At 44.7% G+C, this 23,466-nt stretch overlaps 1 protein-coding gene across 1 annotated transcript; it reads right to left on the minus strand.

Annotated features, from left to right (window-relative positions):
• Nucleotides 1–209: 209 nt before the first annotated feature.
• On the minus strand, nucleotides 210–21,570 carry ACTR1B (actin related protein 1B). The gene is made up of 11 exons (XM_058194665.1): nucleotides 21,385–21,570; nucleotides 13,842–13,906; nucleotides 13,008–13,083; nucleotides 11,655–11,780; nucleotides 10,691–10,815; nucleotides 7,740–7,956; nucleotides 4,866–4,958; nucleotides 4,456–4,630; nucleotides 3,665–3,726; nucleotides 1,351–1,391; nucleotides 210–526 (listed from the first exon to the last, which is right to left on the minus strand). The coding sequence occupies exons 1-11, from the start codon at nucleotides 21,430–21,432 to the stop codon at nucleotides 424–426; spliced, it is 1,131 nt and encodes a 376-aa protein (XP_058050648.1). The 5' UTR covers nucleotides 21,433–21,570; the 3' UTR covers nucleotides 210–423.
• Nucleotides 21,571–23,466: the final 1,896 nt, after the last annotated feature.

Here is a 23,466-nt window from a genome sequence, read left to right on the forward strand (position 1 = left end):
AGGAAGGAAGGAAGGAAGGAAGGAAGGAAGGAAGGAAGGAAGGAAGGAAGGAAGGAAGGAAGGAAGGAAGGAAGGAAGGAAGGAAGGAAGGAAGGAAGGAAGGAAGGAAGGAAGGAAGGAAAGGAAGGAAGGAAGGAAGGAAGGAAGGAAGGAAGGAAGGAAGGAAGGAAGGAAGGAAGGAAGGAAGGAAGGAAGGAAGGAAGGAAGGAAGGAAGGAAGGAAGGAAGGAAGGAAGGAAGGAAGGAAGGAAGGAAAAGGGAAGGAAGGAAGGAAGGAAGGAAGGAAGGAAGGAAGGAAGGAAGGAAGGAAGGAAGGAAGGAAAAGGGGAGGAAGGAAAAGAGCAGCCCTGGACAAGAAAGGATTACGAGAAAAGAGACAAGACCCCAACTGCTGCTTCCTGCTGCTGCCACCCCTGCCCCTGCCCTAGAATGTCTTTCGATGAATGGCCCTCGAGCCGTCCTCCTCGTATTCCTTCTTGGAGACCCACATCTTCTTGAACGTGTCCAGCGAGGCCAGGATGGAGCCCCTGGGGGAGAAGACAAGAGGAGAATCAATGATGAACTGCCATCATCCCTTAAAACAATGAATGCATGACTCTCTCGCCCGCATATTAAGCCACAGCAATGACTTGCTGGGGCTGAGCTTGAGATATTTGAAGAACACAATGTATCACTTATATTTTAGCAATGAAATATTAATAAGAGTTTTGTAACTTTATAAAATAAAGTTTTATTTTCGTTGGAAAAAAGACCAATCCAAATGCCAAGTTTATTTCTTAGCAGGAAGGATGAGTTTCCTTGATTTTTTTTTTTTTAAATGCTAAAATTAGGTTTTGTATTTGGGACAGCTACTCTTCTCTCTCGGTCTACATTTATTTTGAATCAATATCTGCTCCTTACAAAAATTCAAAATTCAGATTCTGCTGTCAGCTCCTCTGGGCCCAATGAGAGCGAATTCTGACAGCAATCTAGGTTTGGCAATGAGACAAAAGTAAAGGTCTTGGCTTAATTTGAGGAAAACCCAGACTGCATTCTTCTAGTGCTCAAGTCTTTACAAACCCAATCCAGTTTATTCCTCTTCCCCAATTTGAGAATCTCTGGTTTAAGGTGTTGTGTGAACTGATCCAACCATGGTTTGTCTAGCAGAAGATTGGATTCACAAACTAGACCTGAACATGGTTTGCTGAATAATTAAGCACAACGGCGGAATTTGCAAAAGGCACTAAATGAAAAATCAAATCAACCACATTCCTGTTCAGGAAAGCTAAGTCATTATAAAACGTGGCTAGTACACTGGGGCTCCAGGTGGAAACCGCGTAGGGAGAGGAAGGGGATTCTTCCCAATTCTTACCCAATCCACGTTGAGTATAATCTCTCCTGAGGAGCCGAAATCTGGAAAGAGGAACACAGAAGCATGCTTAGACAGAGGGATAGAATCAAATTCACGTGAAGCGTTAATACCACTTTATAATGCCTTGGTAAGGCCACACTTGGAATATTGCATTCAGTTTTGGTCGCCACGATGTAAAAAAGATGTGGAGACTCTAGAAGAGCAACAAAGATGATTAGGGGACTGGAGGCTAAAACATATGAAGAACAGTTGCAGGAATTGGATATGTCTAGTTCAATGAAAAGAAGGACGAGGGGAGACATGATAGCAGTCTTCCAATGTCTCAGGGGCTGCCACAAAGAAGAGGGAGTCGGGCTGTTCTCCAAAACACCTGAGAGTAGAACAAGAAGCAATGGGTGAAAACCAATCAAGGAGAGAAGCAAACTAGAACGAAGGAGAAATTTCCTGACTGTTAGAACAATTAATCAGTGGAACAACTGGCCTCCAGAAGTTGTAAATGTTGCAACACTGGAAGTTTTTAAGAAGAGATTGGACAACCATTTGTCTGAAATGGTCTACGATTTCCTGCCTGAGCAGGGGGTAGGACTAGAAGACCTCCAAAGTCCCTTCCAACTCTGTTATTCTATTCTAATTCTAATTCTTATTCTATTCTAGGCAAGCCCAGAGGCTGCCTTCAGCTATACACAACAATCCTCCCAAATGAGCCAGCTACGTCAACACACCAATAAACCAACAGGAAGTTACACCCCGCTGGGAACTACCTAAGTACGATGCGCGGAATAGCCCAAATCAAAATGGAGAGAAGTTCGCTGAGGATGGGCTCCAGCGAGAGCCCGAAAGCTCAGAGGATTACACCTCTGGTCCAGGTGAACGACCCAGATTGGATCCTGCAAGGCAGCTGCAACGAGGCCCCCTTCTCAAAGCAACCCCAAAAGGCTCCTCCTTAGAAAGCTCAGAGATCTAAGGTTGTATCTTGGGAGTCTGCACCCTCCAGGCAAAAAGGAACACAGGTAGATCTCGACTTACAGCCCTTCGTTTGAAGTTACAACGGGACTAAAAAGTGAATTGCGACCGTTTTTCACAACTTGCGACCATCGTGGCAGCCCTACAATGACGTGATCAAAATTCGGGTGCTTGGCACAACTAGCATGTACTTATGACGCTTGCGATGTACATGGGGGGGGTGTGTGTCACGTGAGCCCCTTTTGCGACCTTCTAACAAGTAATAGGGAAAGAGAGGTTCACTTAACAACCGCGGTGGAAGAAAGGCCGCGAAAATGGGTCAAAGTTCACTGAACAACTGTCTCGCTTAGCAGCGGGAATTTGGGGGCTGAATTTGGGTTGTAAGTCGAGGAGTACGCAGAATGTTCCTCAGTGGCTTCGAGAGCTATTTGATTCTGTGCAATAGTTGTAAAATGCTGAAGCGCCTGGCCCAGAATGGCTTTTCTTCAATATCATGGGATAAAGCTCCCCCCCACTTTATTCACAGCTCCGCACCCCCCCCACCCCTGGGCTGTTTACAAAGGGAGGGGTTTTAACTGTGTGGGTTTTTAATGTTACACACTGCCCGTAATCCTTGTGTGAGTTCAGCAGCTATAGAAACCTGTTTTGATGAATAAAATGAAATAAAATATTGGTTTTCTCCACTGAGATTTTTCCAAGATCTGGGAAATTTGGAACATGTATTTTCTCTCTTTTTTTTTGAAAAAGTTTTTTTTTTAACAAACACACACAAGCATACAATGAATTTTTTTGAACAGAGTATTGGCCAAGTTCCAAATTTATATAACTTTTGGTTATCTTCTAACATATTTTATGTGTTTCACTTTTTGCTATAATATTCTTTCTTTCTAATTCTTATTTTCTTGTCTTTATTTCTATTTTATAGCTAGTCTTACCCTTCGCCCTAAATCCTAATCCTTAATCGGTTTTTTTCCTTCTCTCATTACTTCCACCAAATTAAACCCTTTTGTTTCAAATCAATTGTTTTTCTGATATTTGACCGCAACGTGTTTTTTCAAGGTGGATCCCATTTGCAAACTAAGTGCAAGGACTGTCCTTGCCAGTCACAAAGTAGAAAGCACAATTGGGCATACTTTTTAGGTAAATATTTCAAGAGGGAGGGAGGGACAGAGGGAAGGAGAGGAACAGTCCCTGGGGAAACTGCCACATTAAAAAAAAACCAAAGTGTTTCATAGTCACAGAGACATCAAAATTCATCTTTCATCCAGGATGGCGGGTTATTTTTTAAAAAAAACAACAACAGTGAATGGAATTAGGGCTGGAAGGTAGCACTTTCCCCCCATCCATTTACCTTGATCTTGACGTCCTTCGGAGCGAGTTTCTTAACTTCGTTGAGCAGTCGGTCGCCGAAACCTTAAGAGTTGAGAAAGCAAGTTTAATACCCTGGCATTAACATTGGCATGAATGGAGGGGAAAAGGGGGAGTGGGAAGTGAATAATGGATGGAAACTGACCAAGGAGAGATTCAACCTGGAAATAAGGAGGAATTTCCTGACAGTGAGAACAATCAACCCATAGAACAGAAGTTGCCATCAGAAGTTGTGGGAGCTTCATCACTGGAGGCTTTCAAGAAGAGACTGCACTGCCATCTGTCAGAAATGGTGTAGGGTCTTCTGCTTGGGCTGGGGGTTGGACTAGATGACTTACAAGGTCCCTTCCAACTCTGTTAATCTGAATCTATCTAAGATGATCAAAGGTCTGGAGACTAAAACATACAATGAATGGGCATGGCCAGTCTAATGAAGAGACGGACCAGGGGAGACAGGATAGCAGTGTTCCAGTATTTGAGGGGCTGCCACAGAGAGGGGGGGGGATCAACTATTCTCCAAAGCACCTGAAGGCCAGACAAGGAATAATGGATGGAAACTGAACAAGGAGAGATGCAACCAAGAAATAAGGAGGAATTTTCTGACAGAACAAAAGCTGGCTGAAGAATTCTGGGAGTTGGAGTCCACAAGTCTTAAAGCTGCCAAGGTTGGAGACCCCTAGACTAGAGGACCTCCAAGGTCCCTTCCAACTCTATGGTCCTGTTACCTATTATTTGTTACAAGTGGAACGTAGCGCCTCTACATCAACTGAGTACCTTTAAAGAGTGTCGATCCTCCAGATAGGACGATGTTCCCAAACAGCGTCCGCCTCAGGTCCATATCAGATTTCTGGATGGCGAACACCAGCACTTCGTGGATCCCTTCGCTTTCGTCTCCTATTAGGTCCGGCTGGAAAAGCAGCTCAGGAGCTCGGAATCGGGCTGGGCCAACCTGTCCGAAAAAAGCCACCAGGTCAACTCTGCTACAGCAGGACTGCTTGGCCACAACATTCGTAAGCTGGCGGGAAGGCTCCTCCCCCTCTCCTTACCAAATATGGCTGAATTAACCAGTCTCTGATGCACAGCTAGGAACTCCTAAAGCTTTGATCATCACAGTGCTTCTCTTACACACTGAAATAGGTTTCACATCCCAGAAACAACACACGTTGTTTAGTTTAGGAACTTACATCTAAAGTGCTTCCGTCGGGCAGCGTGTACTGCACTTTCTCTGTCTCTAGGGCTTCATCCTTCTGAGGGTTGATGGACAGGTAGCAAGCTCTCTGTAGGGAGGAAGGAAACAGGTGAACCACCTGAACTGGCCCTGGAAGCCACCAGGTAGAAGAGAAGCTCCTCGTAGGTCCTTCCTGGAGGGTCAGTTAAGCCACTCCTCCTTCACTTGACCATGGGCACCAGGCAAGACCTTGAACCATCTCATGCTGGGGTTGCTCATTTTGAAACTGAACTGGGCACGGCTAGTCCAGGGCAGAGAAGGACCAGGGGAGACAGGATAGCAGTCTTCCAATATTTGAGGGGCTGCCACAGAGAGGAGGGGGTCAAACTGTTTTCCAAAGGCCAGACAAGGAATAATGGATGGAAACTGATCAAGGAGAGATTCTACCTGGAAATAAGGGGAAATTTTCTGACAGTGAGAACAATCCAACCAATGGAACAGAAGTTGCCTTCAGAAGTTGTGGGAGCTTCATCCCTGGAGGATTTCAAGAAGAGACTGGACTGCCATCTGTCAGGAATGGTGTAGGGTCTCCTGCTTGGGCGGGGGGTTGTAGATGACCTCGAAGGTCCCTTCCAATTCTGTTAAGCTGTTAAACGGTGTGGCTCTGAAGTTCTCAGTTGTTTTGTATGTATTTTATCTTATTTCACAGACACCACATGCTGGTTACTGAAGAAGCCCCACTACTCCAATCAACAGGGCTGCTTGTGTTCCCTTCCGCGTGACGCAGCAAAGCCACTTCTCAGGCAAGGAGTTCTTTGAAGCTTCCACGGCAGGCATTCCGCTCGCTGAAGGCAGCCGCTTTGAAAGTCAGAAACAGCTTCTGCCTACTTCAGCGTCTGATGGACCCTTCAAAGAAGCCTCTTGCTGAACAGCATTTCCAAGACAAATTGGAAACCACGGTCGCCAGTTTAACGCCACTTCCAGCTGAACGCTTCCATTTATCAGCACACAACAGGGCACCCCTGTCCCAACTGCAGTGAGGGCAAAGAGCCCCCATAAATCCACGTATATCCCCTTCTCCCTGGATCCTTCCATTCCCCACCATCCTGTCAGAGCTGAAGAAGCTTCCTGGATGAGAAGCGAAACCTCTTCAAAAGAAAAAAAACAAGGAAGTCCAGTTGCCTCTTGAAAAAGCACCTTTGGGACAACCGTGACTTGGATGACGGAGAATCTCTACAGACCTTTAGCTATGCAATTTGGGATGAACACCTTTTGAAGGGTGTGGGAATAGGAATGGATTTCCAGTGGAAAAAATGGCAGGCTACAGGAACCATTTGCACCACTCAGGTGATCCTGAGGACACAGATAAACCTCTAAGAGGCCTCAACGACTCTCTAAAAGGATGCAAATGACCAGCTGTCTGCAAGGAGTATAAATCCTTCCTTTCCATCCAGTCAGAGCTGAGGAAGCGAAACTTCTTCAAAACAAAAATCCAAAGAAAGTCCAGTTGCCCTCCTGAAAATGGACCTTTGGAGCAACCCTGGCCTGGATGACGGCGAATCTCTACAGAATGTTTAGCTATACAATTTGGGAAGAACCCCCTTCGAACGGTGTGGGGGTAGGAAGGGATCTCCAGAGGAAAAAATGGCAGGCTACAGGAACCATTTGCACCACTCAGGTGACCCTGAGGAGACAAGTAATCTTCCAAGCGCTTCACATGACCCTTTAAAACAGGGGTGTCAAATTCAAGGCCTGCAGGGTGCTTAGAGCTGGCCCACCAGGCTGCCCTGGAAACAGCGAAGGACAGGCCCACGGTACATCTGCCAGCAAAAGGGCCTCTGGTGGCTCAACGGACTAAGTCTGTCTGTTATTAACACAGCTGCTTGCACTTACTGCAGGTTCAAGTCCCACCAGGCCCAAGGTTGACTCAGCCTTCCATCCTTTATAAGGTAGGTAAAATGAGGTCCCAGATTATTGGGGCAATTAAGTTGACTTTGTATATAATATACAAATGGAGGAAGACTATTGCTTAACACATTGTAAATCTGAGTCTTCGGAGAAGGGCGGGATATAAATTCAAATAAAAAAAAAAAAGAGCTCCGTTTTCGCTGGCAGAGTGCTCAGCCTCCACAGGCGACCCTGACACGAGTGATGTTGAGCTGGCCATGCCGCCTCCACCCCTCACCCCAAGGTCAAACACAACCCTGATGCGGCCTTCAATGGAATCAAATTTGACACCCCTGTTCTAAAAGAATGCAAATGGACAGCCATCTGCAAGGAGCATAAATGCTTCCATTCCCCACCATCAAGGAGCTGAAGAAGCTTCTTGGAGAAGAAGCGAAATGTCTTCAAAGGAAAAACCAAGAAAACAAGATGAGCTGCGGGTGGCGCAGTGGTTAGAGTGCAGTACTGCAGGCTATTTCTGCTGATCACCGGCTGCCAGCAGTTTGACAGATCGAATCTCACCAGGCTCGAGGTCGACTCAGCCTTCCGTCCTTTCGAGGTGGGTAAAATGAGGACCCAGATGGTTGGGGGCAAGAGGCTGACTCTGCAAACCGCTTAGAGAGGGTTGTAAAGCACTGTGAAGTGGTATATAAGTCTAAGTGCTATTGCTATTCCTCCTTCCTTCCTTCGTTACTTCCCTCCCTCCCTCTGCCCACTGCCAGCAGTTTGATCCTGACTGGCTCAAGGTCGACTCAGCCTTTTGTCCTTCCAAGGTCAGTAAAATGGGGACCCAGATTGTTGAGGGGCAAGAGGCTGACTCTGTAAACCGCTTAGAGAGGGCTGGAAAGCAGTATAAAGCGGTATATAAGTGCTATTGCTATTGCTATAAAGTCCAGTTGCCTCCTGGAAAAGCACCTTTGGGACAACCACTCTCCCTGGGCCTTACCTCTTTTATTGTCTTGACCACTTCAAACTCGGCCGAGGTGTGGAAGTCATAGCCCTCTTTCCGTAGCAGCAAGCGGAGGTAACGGGACACATCCCGCCCGGCGATGTCGACCCGCATAATGGAGTGAGGCATGGCAAAGCCCTCGTAGATGGGCACCGCGTGCGTCACGCCATCACCTGCATCGAGCACGACTCCCGTGGTGCGGCCTGTGGCGTAACTGGAAGAAGGCAGAGGGAGATGGGGTGGTCAATGCATTAGCCCAGCGGCAATCAACCTTTTGAGCACCGGGGACCGGTTCCGTGGAGATTTTGGTCCACGGACCGGAGGAGGCGTGGTTTCGCATGTTGCCTGCATCCTCCTGAATCGGGCTTTGCTTGTTTGCATGGCCCGGTTTCTGGCATGCCGCTGCCCAGCGCCAGTCCATGGACCGGGGGTTGGGGACCCCTGCATTAGGCTAAGGCAGTGGTGGCTAACTTTTTTGCCATTGTGTGCCAAAAGCGGGGGAAGTGCGGGTGTGTGTGTGTGTGTCACGCACACGCGTGCCCACACCCATAATTTTATGCCTCCTGTGCATGTGGGTGCAACCCCCCCACTCCCCCCACTTTTGGCACATGATGGCCTGGTAGGTCCGTTTTTTGCTCTCCCCAGGCTCTAGAGCCTCTCTAGGAGCCTGGGCAGGGCAAAAATGGCCTCCCTCCCACTCCGGGAGCCCTCCGGAGGCCGGAAACAGCCTCTTTCCCTACTTCTGGTAGGTCCAAAAGGCCCCAAAATCAGCTAGCTGGTATGCGCGTACGCGCCGGAGCTGAGCTTTCGCGCCCACCGATATGGCCCGATGTGCCACCTGTGGCATGTGTGTCATAGGTTGGTCATCACAGGGCTAAGGGATCAAGTGGACAAAGTCCAGGCCTGACTCAAGTTTCTTTCAGGATCTGTTATTCCTTCACATCACGAGACAATTCCTAAAAACAATGCATTTGCAGGACGGGCGGGCCCCAAGTGATTTTTTGCCCCGTTTTTTTACAACCTTTTTGCCACCGCTGTTAAGCGAATCGCTGCAGCTGTTAAGTGAGTAACGTGGTTGCTAAGTGAAACTGGACTTGGCTTCCCGGAAGGTCGCAAAAGGGGATCACGTGATTTCAGGGCACTGCAACTGTCATGTGAGTCAGTAGCCAAGCGTCCAAATTTTGATTGCATGACCATTGGGGGGGGGGGGGTGCTGCTGTCAGAGGTCACTTTTTTTCAGCGCCAGTGTAACAGTCACTAAACGAACTGTTTGTAAGTAGAGGACTCTCTATAGTGTAATGAAAAGAATGGAACTCATATTTTCAATGGCTGGAAGTTCAAGGACCACTTTTTTTTTTTTTTATTGAAAAGAGTTTTAAAAAACAAAGACATTTTCCTTTTCCCCCTCCTCCCAAAAACACCCTTCCCCTCCTTCCCCCGCTTCGGTCAACTACAAGGTATTGTTATACATAAACCAAACATAGAATAAAATTTTCCCTTCCAATCCAATTAACCTCATCCAAAGCTTTTCATCTCCCAACCCCCTCCCCATTACATAAAATAACTTTCTAATTATTCAAAGGCAATCTGATATTTCTTAATCTGATATCTGTTTTGTAGATAATCAATCCATTTTTTCCATTCAATTAAATATCTTTCCTGCGTATTGTCTTTTAAAAACGCTGAGATTTTAGCCATCTCAGCCAAATTAATGACTTTCAGTATCCATTCTTCTATTGTAGGTACCTCTTCTTTCTTCCAGTATTGTCCAATCAACAGTCTTGCTGCTGCTTTAAATTCAAAATCAATTTAGTCTCAATCCTCAAGGACCACTTTTAAGTCCCACTTGTTCAATGCCGTCATAACTTTGGTCACTGACCAACTAGTCCTAACCTGCTGTGGTCCGCCAGCAGCCTGCAGAGCTGGCAACGGAGTCGGACTGCAATGAGGCTGAGGTGAGGCCAGGGCCATCGGGAAGTGAGGTGCGGACTCCGGAGCCTCCAGAGGCTGACAGTAGTGAGGCAGAGGAACAGGAGGAGCCTGTTCCTAATGCACGCATGAGAAGAGCTGCCAGAAGGCAAGAGCAGCTCAAGCAGAGAGGACAACTCAGGAGTAAAGCCAAGAGATGATTGGCCCCTCCCATAAGGCTTAAAACAGACCAGCAACAGCATTTGGGCTTTGATGGAGAACAACATTGTAGCTGTGTCTTCTGCTTCATCTACGTCTTACATTTATTTTTGTGACTTCTGAACGTTTGCCAAGAAAGGCCTTTGACAGTTTGCCTAACTGGACCAAGGTTTGCGATAGGACTGAGGAATTTGTACTGGGAGGAATTTGTTTTAATTTGAGTTAAATGACGCTGGGAATGAAGTAATTCTCAGCTGTTTGAATAAAGTTTGTTTTTTCACTGACTGAGTTTCCAACTACCTACTTGGGCCTGGGTCACAACATAACCGAAGTACTCTTTGTATTTTTGCTTTTTGTTCCTCATGCTGTGTGTTCACTGTTTGTAATACTGCGAGCTGCCTAGAGTTGTTGGGTGGCACCTACCTTTAATTAAATTTAATGAATTTCCTACCGAGACACAGGCCCCTTTCCAAGAGCTCTGTCGTTGAAATTCTTTTTAATAGAACATACAAAGTCAAGCGTAACTGGAGCCCAGGGGTGGTAGGTCACTTCCCATCCAGCCAACCTCCACTTCCAGCAATTGGAAACTTACAGACTGAGATACCAAAGGTGCTTTTCCAAAATGGCAACTGGATTTTCCTTGGTGTTTTCCTTGAAAACATTTGGCTTCTCATCCAAAAACCTTCCTGGATGAGAAGCAAAATGTTTTCAAGAAAAAGAAACCCAAGAAAGTCCAGTTGCCTTTTTTTGGGGGGTGGGGGGTGGGGGGACGACAACAAACATGGCCTGGATGGCCCAGAATTTTTTACTTGGACACTTACAGACTGAGGACAGCTTGCATGGAGATGAAGAGAGCAGGGACGTTGAAAGTCTCAAAGAAAACTTCTGCAGCCTTTTCCCGGTTTTTGCTAGGGTTTAGGGGGGCTTCTGTCAAGAGAACAGGATGCTGGAAGGAAAACACGAGGGTCCACATCAATGTCCCCAAAACGGATGGAATGTTTACAAGCCCCTTTTCCCATCGGACATCCCACCCAGGCACTGAAAAGGCACTGCCCCCAATCCAGTATGAAGCCACTCAAATGGCCGCAAAGCGAATTCTATTCACTTCCCTAAGGACACGATGTGATGTGCAGCATTGAATGTTAAGGGCCTCTCGATTAAACCACGTATCATGCCTGGAAGCCATCTTTTGTATTGGGCCTTCAGACCTCCCTCATTTACTACTGTGGGAAATTGAGAGGAAGAACTGTGTGGAGCATGGGTGATATGTAGTCATAATAACATTCCTTTCTCAGAGAGTCAAGGACGTCTCGCCCTGCACCTGGAAGGCTGGAGTCAGGAGGCATCTCCAGTTGGGATAGTGTTTGGATTGGACCATGTGATGGACATGTGGGTGTTGGACAGGGATTTGGACCTTCCTTTAGGTGGGGAAAACCTGGAAGCTTTCAGATTCAGGTTTTCCCAGATGTGCCAATATGACATCTGTAATAAAATGGAACTTTGAGGAAACTTAAGTCTCAGAGTTTTCTTTCGTTGGGGGTGTTACTCGGAACCTTGACACCACGTTTTTCACAGCGCTGTGTTATTTAGGAACTTTTTATGCAAAAAAGGCCTACATGCTGGCTGGGGAATTCTGGGAGTTGAAGTCCACAAGTCTTAAAAGTTGCCAAGGTTGGACAGCTGTGGCCTACACACATCATTTCTAAAAAATATTAACATTTAAAAACAAACACAGGTGGTTACAAATCTCCACCTGAACTCATGAGCAGGGATGACGTATTTTACCTCTTCTGAAAATGTCTGCAGCTGGTCTTTGGAATAAACGTATTGCCAGATTCTCTCCATGTCGTTCCAGTCCCGGACAATGCCATGCTCCATGGGATACCGGATGGATAACAACCCTCGGTGTTCCTACAGGAGAAAGAGAAATAATTCTGCTGCAGAAGATGGTACCCAGAAGCCAGAAGGTGAATCTTCTCAGGTGGGGAGAAAAGATAATGTCCAAAATATATAACCCCTGTCTACATGGATGCAAGAGAAAAGTTCAAAGTGGCCTATTGCAAAACACACCAAACCTCTCTAAAACGCACAGCTTAAAACACATATGTTCAACACATATGTTGAATAAATCATCGTCCAGCTATATATCAGTTCTTTCTGTTTATAAGAGCAATTGGTGGCGCAGTGGTTAGAATGCAGTATTGCAAGTTTGATCCTGACAGGTTGACTCAGCCTTCCCTCCTTCCAAGGTTAGTAAAATCAGGATCCGGATTGTTGGGGGCAACATGCTGACTCGGTAAATCGCTTAGAGAGTGCTGAAAAGCATTATGAAGTGGTATATAAGTCTAGTTGTGGTCCACCAGGAGCCTGCGGAGCTGGCAACGGAGAAGCAATGGGGTTGAGGAAGAGCGTGGGCCAGTCTTAGAGGCTGGGGAAGGCCCGGATGAGGGCTCTACATCAGAGGCTGAGGTGGAGCCAGGGCTATTGGGGACTGATGTGCAGACTCCAGAGCCTCCAGAGACTGACAGTAGCGAGGCAGATGATCAGGAGGAGCCTGTTCCTAATACACGCATGAGAAGAGCTGCCAGAAGGCAAGAGCAGCTCAAGCAAAGAGGATGACTTGGGAGTGGAGCCAGGAGATGATTGGCCCCTCCCAAAAGGCTTAAAAGACCATCAACCGCGTTTGGGCTTTGCCGGAAAACAACGATGATAGCTTTGTCTTATTGCATTTGTTTCGTATTGGTATCTTCTGAACTTTTGCCAAGAAAGGCCTTTGGCAGTTTGCCTAATTGGACCAAGGTTGGTCATAGGACTGAGGAATTTGCTTTAATTTAGTTGGACTGCACTGAGAACGAATTAATTCTCAGCTGCTCTAATAAAGTTTGTTTGTTTTTACACTGACTGAGTTTCCTACTACCTACTTGGCCTGGGTCACAAGAAGTCTAAATGCTATTGCTATAAGCAAAACTCTTAATTAATAAAAAGAAAAATCAAGTCAAATTATCATTTTAGGTGGGGAACAGAGTTCAAATGAAATCTGGCAAGACTGGGTGGCTCTGGGTTTGGGGGCCTTTCTGAGTCTGTACCACCTTTGGTATCGGACAGGGTATCCCAGAAGTGCCGTAGGTGGGATTTTACCTCTGCTTTCGGTCCAATGAAGAGATCTCCTTCGAGTGCTCCAGCCATAACGCGGACATGCTTCGGGCGGCCCACACTAACAAGAAAGAGAGCAATTATCACTCTGCACATGAACGTGTGTCAACCTTATGAGGCACACCAGACAGAAAAATACAATTACGGCGACCTAATTCAACTTCATTGCAAAATTACATTAATGGAATCTTGCAAATCAGAAAGGGTGATTTTCCTGGCATCTCGTTTACAGCGCAAGAAACTAGGGAGGGTTTCTGCAACCCCTCCACATTTCTGCTGTGGGCCCAGATGCCTTTTATCAAGCTGTTCCCTTGGCTGTGTCTCCAAAGGTAATTCCCACATACTATTACACCGGTTTAATTACAAGGGACATCATGACTCAGTGGCTAAGATGCTGAGCTTGTTGATCGAAAGGTGAGCAGTTCAGCGGTTTGAATCCCTAGTGCCGCGTAAGGGGGTGAGCTCCCGTGACTTGTCCGAGTTTCTGCCAACCTAGCAGTTCGAAAGCCCGTCAAAAATGCAAGTGGAAAAATAGGGACCACTTTTGGTGGGAAGGGAACAGCGTTCCGTGCGCCTTTGGCGTTTAATCTTGCTGGCCACATGACCATGGAGACGTCTTCGGACAGCGCTGGCTCTTCGGCTTTGAAACGGAGATGAGCACCGTTCCCTAGAGTCGGGAACGACTAGCACATAAGTGCGAAGAGAACCTTTACCTTTACTATTATACCGGGGGACCCTTTACCAACCCTAACCCAGCCCCCCTCTTGTTCCCCACATTTTACACCTTACGAAGACAAGGAGTTTTGCCATGATACTCACTAGTTTGGGAAGCAGTACTTTGGAATCTGATCTCCAGCAAAGCCAGCTTTAACTACTCCTGAACCCTGTATGGAAGGGGAAAAAAACAGAAAACGCACTCATCAACAAGGGAGAAGACATTCTGGTTCAAAACACATTGGGTAGCAGAGAAAAGTTCACCACACGTCGCTCAGTGGCATAAAACTGGCACTGAGATTTTCCTTCTCTTTTCGGATTAAATGTCTTCCGCTCAGGTATTCCTTGGAGACCAAGGAGAAACACACTGTCCCTGACAAAGCAGTTGAGATGTTTGAGCCTTGTGTATGTACCATATTTTTCAGAGTATACGACACATCTAGATTTTGAAGAGAAAAACAAAAAAATACTACTACTAATAATAATAATAACAACAACAACAGAGTTGGAAGGGACCTTGGAGGCCTTCTAGTCCAACCCCCTGCCTAGGCAGGAAACCCTACACCACTTCAAACAAATGGTTATCCAACATTTTCTTAAAGATTTCCAGTGTTGGAGCATTCATAACTTCTGCAGGCAAGTCGTTCCACTTATTAATTGTTCTAACTGTCAGGAAATTTCTCCTTAGTTCTAAGTTGCTTCTCTCCTTGTTTAGTTTCCACCCATTGCTTATTGTTCTAACTGTCAGGAAATTTCTCCTTAGTTCTAGGTTGCTTCTCTCCTTGATTAGTTTCCACCCATTGCTTATTGTCCTGCCCTCAGGTGCTTTGGAGAATAGCTTGACTCCCTCTTCTTTGTGGCAGCCCCTGAGATATTGGAAGACTGCTGTCCTGTCTCCCCTAGTCCTTCTTTTTACTAAACTAGACACGCCCAGTTCCTGCAAGCGTTCCTTCATATGTTTTAGCCTCCAGTCCCCTAATCATCTTTGTTGCTCTTCTCTGCACTCTTTCTAGAGTCTAAGCATCTCAAAAGTTTTCGGCCTCTGCATGTCCATTTTTTGCCTTCCCTGGCCCCCAGGACCACTCTGCAGGCCTGCTTTTGGCAAAATGGCCTGCTTTTGGCAAAATGGCCTGCTTTTGGCAAAATGGCCTGCTTTTGGCAAAAATGGGATGCTCAGGGGTGGGGGTTTCGGAAAGCCAAAAACAGGGCCGCTATAAGACGCACTGACATTTCCACCCAATTTTTTTTTTGGGGTGGGATGGGGGGAGGAAGTGTGTCTTATAGTCCGAAAAATACGGTATTTCTTCTAGATCTAAACTTTTATACAGCTATAATCCCTTGTTAGCTGTAGTGGCAGAAGTCCTACATACGTACAAGTAGTCCTCAACGTACGACCGCAATTGAGCCCAAAAACTAGGTTGTTCAGGGTGAGCAATTTGTAAAATGAAGTTTTTGCTCCATTTTACGACTTTTCTCGCCACATTCGTTCAGTGCATCATCATCACTGCAGTTGTTACGTGAGTAAGACGCTTGTTCAATGAATCCGGCTTCCCTGTTGAAGCTGCTTGTCCAAATGTCGCAAAACGTGATCACGTGACCCCGGGGACGCTGCAACTGTGATCAACATGAACCAGCTGTCAAGCATCACCTGAGACCAAGGGGGATGCTGCCAACGGTCGTAAGTGTGAAAAATGGTCATTAAGTCACTTTTTTCAGTGCTGCTGTAACTCTGAAGTTGAGGACTACCTGTAGTACACGCTAATTCAGGGGTCTCCAACCTTGGCAACTTTAAGCCTGGTGGACTTCAACTCCCAGAATCCCCCAGCCAGCAAAGCTGGCTGGGGAATTCTGGGAGTTGAAGTCCGCCAGGCTTAAAGTTGCCAAGGTTGGAGACCCCTGCGCTAATTCTAAGTTCAGCCTTTGACTGTACCACATTAAGAGATAATAAGAACAAGGGAAGCCGCATTCTCATGATCACGGAAGCCTGCAATCAATCAGGAAAAACGCCGGGTTGGACCACTGCCCAGGAGCAGAAGCAGCAAGCTTTAAATGCCCATCAAGTAACCATGAGACCCTTTGGCTGGCTGTGACAGGGATCACACTGACTAACTTGCTGAGTCACTCCTCCGGAAGATCAAAGATCCAAAAAAAAAAGATCGACTCCGGACAGGTGAAGCGACACCCGGAAAAATACGGCATCTTTCACTTAATCCTGCAGGGAAAGACCGAAGACAAACGAGGTCCAGGCAGAAGATGATGATCGTGGCTTCGAAATCTAGTTTGGACAAAACTCAGCAGCACTTTTTCATTTTTGGCTGTTGACAAAAATAAGATCGGCAACATGATCACCAATGACAGATATGGTACATTTTGGGCGCTCGGTCCAGAAAAGGTTAGCCATCACTAAAGTATATCACAGAAGTTATCACTTAGGGGTGTACTCACTTTTGTTGCCACCAGTTTACACATGAATGCCTGTGTGTTGCGTTATTTTGAGGGGACAGCACATTTACACTGTTATACAAGCTGTATACTCACTACTTTACACTGTAGCTAAGCGCCATTTCTTCAGTGTTGTCACACGAAAAGATATACTTAAATATTCACAAAATGTGAGGGGGTGTACTCACTTCTGTGACATACTGTATATATATATAAAACATGAGTGGATGGTTTTGGTTTCAATTGAAAAAAACATGCTTTGAAGCTCATGAGGGTACCAACATAGCATCTATATAAAAGGACCGGATCTTTACCCTGATTGTACAACAAGCAACTTTCTATAACTCAAGTTTGAAGCATCTGTAACAGACCTAACTTAAGCTCTCTTCTAGGAATTACACTGAAAGTCAGACAACATACAAACACCCGCGAAAACCTCAGAAAACACACACATACATACATGCATACATGCATATATATACAGTATGTCACAGAAGTGAGTACATCCTGGACATAAACTGTTTCAACTCCTACCCTCAAAACGACGCTATAGAGCACTGCACACCAGAACAACTAGACACAAGAACAGTATTTTCCCGAAGGCCATCACTCTGCTAAACAAATAATCCCCTCAACACTGTCAGACTATTTACTGAATCTGCACTACTATTAATCTTCTCATAGTTCCCATCACCAATCTCTTTCCACTTATGACTGTATGACTATAACTTGTTGCTGGCAATCCTTATGATTTATATTGATATATTGATCATCAATTGTGTTGTAAATGTTGTACCTTGATGAACGTATCTTTTCTTTTATGTACACTGAGAGCATATGCACCAAGACAAATTCCTTGTGTGTCCAATCACACTTGGCCAATAAAATTCTATTCTATTCTATATATATATATAAAAGCCTGCAGTTCTTCAGCAACGTTTTGGGAAGTAGTTTGCCATCGCCTTCTTCTTAGGCTGCAGCAAAATGAAGAAAACATGAGTGGATGGTTTTGGTTTCAATTGAAAAAAACATGCTTTGAAGCTCATGAGGGTACCAACATAGCATCTATATAAAAGGACCGGATCTTTACCCTGATTGTACAACAAGCAACTTTCTATAACTCAAGTTTGAAGCATCTGTAACAGACCTAACTTAAGCTCTCTTCTAGGAATTACACTGAAAGTCAGACAACATACAAAACTGAAGAAAGCAGTAATAAGACAGATTATCTGTCTTATTAGAAAGCAGTAGATTTTGAGTTATTATTATTATTATTATTATTATTTATTGTATTTGTATACCGCCCATCTCCCGAAAGACTCAGGGCGGTTCACAGCCAAAAAACAACAGAAAACATATAATACATATAAACAGCTAAAAGAATAGACAGTTAAATTCAATTGATGCCCTAAAACTTTTAAATACAAATTTAAAACCTCAATTAAACCCCTTTTTTAAAAATCCCAATTTAAAAACTACGTTCAAGCTAGTCGAGTTGCCACGTATGTTCTATTTTTTACAAACGAAACAAACAAAATGCGAAAAAGTTATGTTTGTGTACTTACCAAGCGCATCTAAATTATATTAAAGGAACCCAAATAACTTTACAATCCCCAAGGCATGGTCACAACTTTTGAGCACTTCTAATGTTCAGAAATTGGAACGTTGAAAAATTTGACACGCCCTACGAATTCTAAATGCTGTTTTACTCCCTACGTCCAAAACGAGAGTTAATCTGAACTCATCTCTCAGGAATATGTAGACTTTAATATTATTGTTAATTGTCAAAGGAAAGACTGTTCAATATTCATAGTATTAGCAACAACGTCAGTACTTTACTGGGAGCTAAACATTAATTATACCACCTTTACTATAATGTAGACTTTGATGCTAGTTGATAAAGGCGATTCAGAGCACATGCAGATCATCCAATTGTCTGCAACTCAGGGACCCTACAAAAACTGCATTTAAATTAAGATCTGGACACATCTTTATTTCCTGCAGTTATTCAAATGCCAAGTCATTCTATCACACATATTTGTGTTAATTCCTTTAAAGGTATAGACCCTTATAAAATAAAATACCCTTAGCCCATTGGCCAGAATTCTGAAACACTGACCTATCCGAAGTTCAGGAAGGCTTATTTTAAAGTTACATTATATTAAACAACAGCATTAACTTATCGTGTTTTTATGTCATTGGTCAGCGTAATGTATTGGTTAAACCACTGAGCTACGGATCAGGAAAACACAGAGGCACCCCTTTCAAACAATAGTTATTCTAGACCAGGGATGGCTAATCTTTTCTGGACCGAGTGCCCAAAGTGCACGTGTGTGTGCGTAAATGCGCACATGCGCACCCAACCCAAAATGCAGTGGGTGCAGGGCCCGTCCACGCACCCATTCCCGCACATGCGTGTGTGCCCCTGCCTCCCCACGCATGAGTGGATGTGACCCTGCACATGCCCCGTCTCCCCGTGCATACGTGGCAGAGTCCTGACAACCAGCTGCCCAGCAGGAGGCATGTGCGCATGCGTGGTAGAGCTGAACTGGGGTAACAGCTTGCATGCCCACAGAGAGGGTGTTGCGGGCCACCTGTGGCGCATGTGCCATAAGTTCGCCATCACGGTTCTAGACAATCCACTACATGAGCTTACCATAAATGTTTTCATCTGCAATGCAGGAGCTAATGCTAACTTACCTTACATATAACAAATAGAGCAGGGGTCTCCAACCTTGGCAACTTTAAGACTTGTGGACTTCAACTCCCAGAATTCCTCACCCAGCAAAGCTCTGGGAGTTGAAGTCCACAAGTCTTAAAGTTGCCAAGGTTGGAGACTCCTGTCCTATACTCTACAGGTAGACAAAAATGCCAAACTCAGTATGAACATCTGGTTCATTGTGTGAAGAATAATAAGAGGAGGAGGAGGAGGAGGAGGAGGAGGAGGAGGAGGAGGAATAATAATAATAATAATAATAATAATAATAATAATAATAATAATAATAATAATAATAATAATACAGATTTGCCTATCGATAGGTAGACAAAAATCCCAAACCCAACCTGAATATCTGGATGAATATTTATTCATTAAACATGAAACTCAGTCAACTGAACATTCAAAAAGGCATCACAAATACCACTGACTGGTATTAATTATTATTATTAATTATTATTATTATTATTATTATTATTATTATTATTATTATTATTATTATTATTATTATTATTACTACTACTACTACTACTACTACTATAGACTTTATTCATTAAATGTGAAACTCAAGTCAACTGAACATTTAAAAATTATTATTATTATTTACAGCAATAACAATAAAGAAGCTACTTGGTTGATACCTAGGAAGCTGGCAGCAACCCGTACCAACCATCAGCGTCAGTCCATCCCATTTGCGACACATTTTTAAACGCTCCGTTGACTTGAGTTTCATGTTTAATAAATAAAAGTAGATAATAATAAGAAGGTACTTGGTTGATACCTAGGATGCTGGCAGCAACCCCGTATCAATCATTAGCACCAGTCAATGGTATTTGTGATGCCTTTTTTGAATGTTCAGTTGCCTGAGTTTCAATCTTTAATGAATAAAGATGATAATAATAATAATTTTTAAATGTTCAGTTGACTGAGTTTCATCTTTAATGAATAAAGTAAATAATAATAATTAGCACCAGTCAATGGTACTTGTGATGCCTTTTTGAATGTTCAGTTGACTTGAGTTTCATGTTTAATGAGTAAAAGTAAATAAGGAGGAGGAGGAGGAGGAAAAGGAGGAGGAGGAGGAGATGGTGGTGGTACTTGGTTGATACCTAGGATGCTGACAGCAACCCGTATCAACCATTAGCACCAGTCAATGGTACTTGTGATGCCTTTTTGAATGTTCAGTTGACTTGAGTTTCATCTTTAATGAATAAAGTAAATAATAATAATTAGCACCAGTCAATGGTACTTGTGATGCCTTTTTGAATGTTCAGTTGACTTGAGTTTCATGTTTAATGAGTAAAAGTAAATAAGGAGGAGGAGGAGGTGGTGGTACTTGGTTGATACCTAGGATGCTGACAGCAACCCGTATCAACCATTAGCACCAGTTAATGGTATTTGTGATGCCTTTTTCAATGTTCAGTTGACTGAGTTTCATCTTTAATGAATAATGATAATAATAATAAACAACTAGTGATCTGTGATACGAAATCCAGCAGTTATCTCATTTGCTGTGTATACTGTCATTTAGTGTAAATCATCATCATCATCATCTTTAAATGTTCAGTTGACTGAGTTTCATCTTTAATGAATAAAGTAAATAATAATAATTAGCACCAGTCAATGGTACTTGTGATGCCTTTTTCAATGTTCAGTTTTTGGTTTTTTTTGTTTACATTTATACCCCGCCCTTCTCCGAAGACTCCGAAGACTCAGGGCGGCTTACAAACTCAGTTGACTGAGTTTCACCTTTAATGAATAATGATGATAATAATGATAATAATAATAAACAACTAGTGATCTGTGATACGAAATCCAGCATAGTTATCTCATTTGCTGTGTATACTGTCATTTAGTGTAAATCATCATCACCATCATCTTTAAACGTTCAGTTGACTGAGTTTCACCTTTAATGAATAAAGCAAATAATAATAATTAGCACCAGCCCGGCCCATTTGCGACACAGTTTTAAACGCTCCGTTGACCCGAGTTTCACCTTTAACGAATAAAAGTAGATCATCATCATCATCATCATAATAATAATAACAGCAGCAAGAACAACCAGAGTCCCCTTTTTCCTTTCCAGGCACGGGCTGCCCGATTCCGCTGACTAATCCCAGGGCCTCCCTCTCCCATCATCATCATCATCACCCCGCAGCCTTCCCTCATCCCGGGGGTGGGGGTGGGGGGTCCACAACCACCCGCTGGGCCCAAACAAGCCAAGTTTCGGGGTTCCTCATCCTGGCTTAACGTTGCCGCCCCCCCCCTCACAAACCCCAACTCCCCCCCCCGGAGAGCCCCTCCATTCCATGCCAAAGACCCGGGTCCTATCTAGCAGGGCTGTTGGGCCCCACCCAGCTCCGGCCACCGCCTCGTCCTCCTCCTCAGCCGCTGTTGCTGCAGCCTCGCCGGGCGCGGCTCTTTTTTATTTATTTATTTATTTATTTTATTTTATTCCCCTCAGCTGCTCGTCGGGCCTGGCAAGCTTACGTTGTCAATGACCACGGGCTGGTTGGCGATGATATCGTAGGACTCCATGGCCGGGGAGGGGGGTGAGGGGGGCGCCGCTGGGCCTCCCTGGCCGAGCGACGACTGTGGACCGCCCGCCTTGCCTGCCTGCCTGCCTCACCGCCGCCGGGCCCAGGGAACCACCACCCAACCCCGGCGCACCCTAACGTGGCGGGGGGGGAGGGCGGGGGCAAAGGGAGATGGACAAGCGTTCTCGCCCAATCGGCGGCGTCGACACCTCAGCGGCCTCCCGCCAGCGGGCGGCGCTTCCGCTCGAAGGTCCGTCGCCGATTGGCTTTCCGCCGCGCCGAGGAAGGCGGGACTTCCCGTGTCATGTTCGGTGGAGCGAACGCCGAAAGGGAGAGGGAGAAGGAGAGAGCGGGGGCGGGAGGGGGAAATGATGTCATGGTCCGTTCTTAAAGGGACAGCGCTGTATTTTTATTTATTTGGGGGTTTTTTGGCTTTGGGCTTTTCCCCCAGCGGAGGAAAGAAGGGAGTTGGACACGCCAGGCAGGCAACGGGATCGAGGCTTGCGGAAAGGGAGGAGATTTAACAGATTAATAGACCTGGAAGGGACCATGGAGGTCTTCTAATCCATCCCTCTGCTCAAGCAGGACACCCATCCTATACCATTCCAGACACGTAGCTGTCCAGTCTCTTCTTGAAAACCTCCAGTGATGAAGCACCCACAACTTCTGGTGGCAAGCTGTTCCACTGGTTAATTGTCCTCACTGTTAAGAAGTTTCACCTTAATTCCAGGTTGCTTCTCTCCTGGATTAGTTTCCATCCATTCTTTCTTATCCTGCTCTCTTTGGTGCTTTGGAAAATAATTTGACCCCCTCTTCTTTGTGGCAGCCCCTCAAATACTGGAATGCTGCTATCATGTCCCCCATAATTCTTCTATTCTGTAGACCAACACTAGCCAAACCCAAATCCTGCAGCCGTTTTTCATATGTTTTAGGCTCCAGGCCTTCAGTCATCTTAGTTGCTCTTCTCTGAACCCTAACCCTAACTCTCAAATACTGGAATGATGGAAGAGGCAGTCAAACTCCAAACCTCATCATCCCCATCACACAGCAGGGGAAAGAATAGAATAGAATAGAATAGAATAGAATAGAATAGAATAGAATAGAATAGAATAGAGGAGTGGAGTGGAGTGGAGTGGAGTGGAATGGAATGGAATGGAATGGAATGGAATGGAATGGAATGGAATAGAATAGAATAGAATAGAATAGAATAGAATAGAATAGAATAGAATAGTATAGTGAAGAGAAGAGAAGAGAAGAGAAGAGAAGAGAAGAGAAGAGAAGAGAAGAGAAGAGAGAAGGGGAATAGAATAGAATAGAATAGAATAGAATAGAATAGAATAGAATAGAATAGAATAGAATAGAATAGAATAGAATAGAATAGAATAGAATAGAATAGAATAGAATAGAATAGAATAGAATAATGGAGTGGAGTGGAGTGGAGTGGAGTGGGATGGGATGGGATGGGATGGGATGGGATGGGATGGGATGGGATAATAAATATGAAATGGAATGAGAATAGAATAGAATAGAATAGAATAATAAATATGGAATGAGAATAGAACAGAACAGAACAGAATAGAATAGAATTCTTTTATTGGCCAAGTGTGATTGGACACACAAGGAATTTGTCTTTGGTACATATGCTCTCAGTGTGCCTTTATTTATTTATTTATTTTGTTGAGTACATATTAGATAATATATATAAGTATAAGCATGAATTGAATACATAAAATGAACACAATTAAAAGGAACATTAGGACAGGGACGGTAGGCATGCAGGTGCTCTTATGCACGCTCCTTACAGACCTCTTAGGAGTGGGGTGAGGTCAACAACGGACAGTCTTAGGTTAAAGTTAAACCCTCTGGACCAAGCTACCACCAGGTATCCGTCAACTCCCTGATCTTCGGACCTTTCGACGTGAGCTGAAAACATTTCTGTTTCACCGTGCAGGACTGGCCTAGTGGGGTTTTAATAAGGGGTTTTATTGGTTTTAAGTTCTTCAACCAACTCTAAATTTTCCTTTTAAACTGGTTT

Source organism: Ahaetulla prasina, chromosome 9, assembly GCF_028640845.1.
Source record: "Ahaetulla prasina isolate Xishuangbanna chromosome 9, ASM2864084v1, whole genome shotgun sequence".
Taxonomy (NCBI): domain Eukaryota; kingdom Metazoa; phylum Chordata; class Lepidosauria; order Squamata; family Colubridae; genus Ahaetulla; species Ahaetulla prasina.

Excerpts from the sequence above, each read along its gene's own strand:
- ACTR1B (XM_058194665.1), bottom strand. The coding sequence starts at position 21,432 with ATGGAGTCCTACGATATCATCGCCAACCAGCCCGTGGTCATTGACAAC. Across the intron at positions 13,907-21,384 it reads AGCCCGTGGTCATTGACAAC|GGTTCAGGAGTAGTTAAAGC; the intron begins GTAAGCTTGCCA and ends CCTTCCATACAG. Across the intron at positions 13,084-13,841 it reads AAGTACTGCTTCCCAAACTA|TGTGGGCCGCCCGAAGCATG; the intron begins GTGAGTATCATG and ends CTTTCTTGTTAG.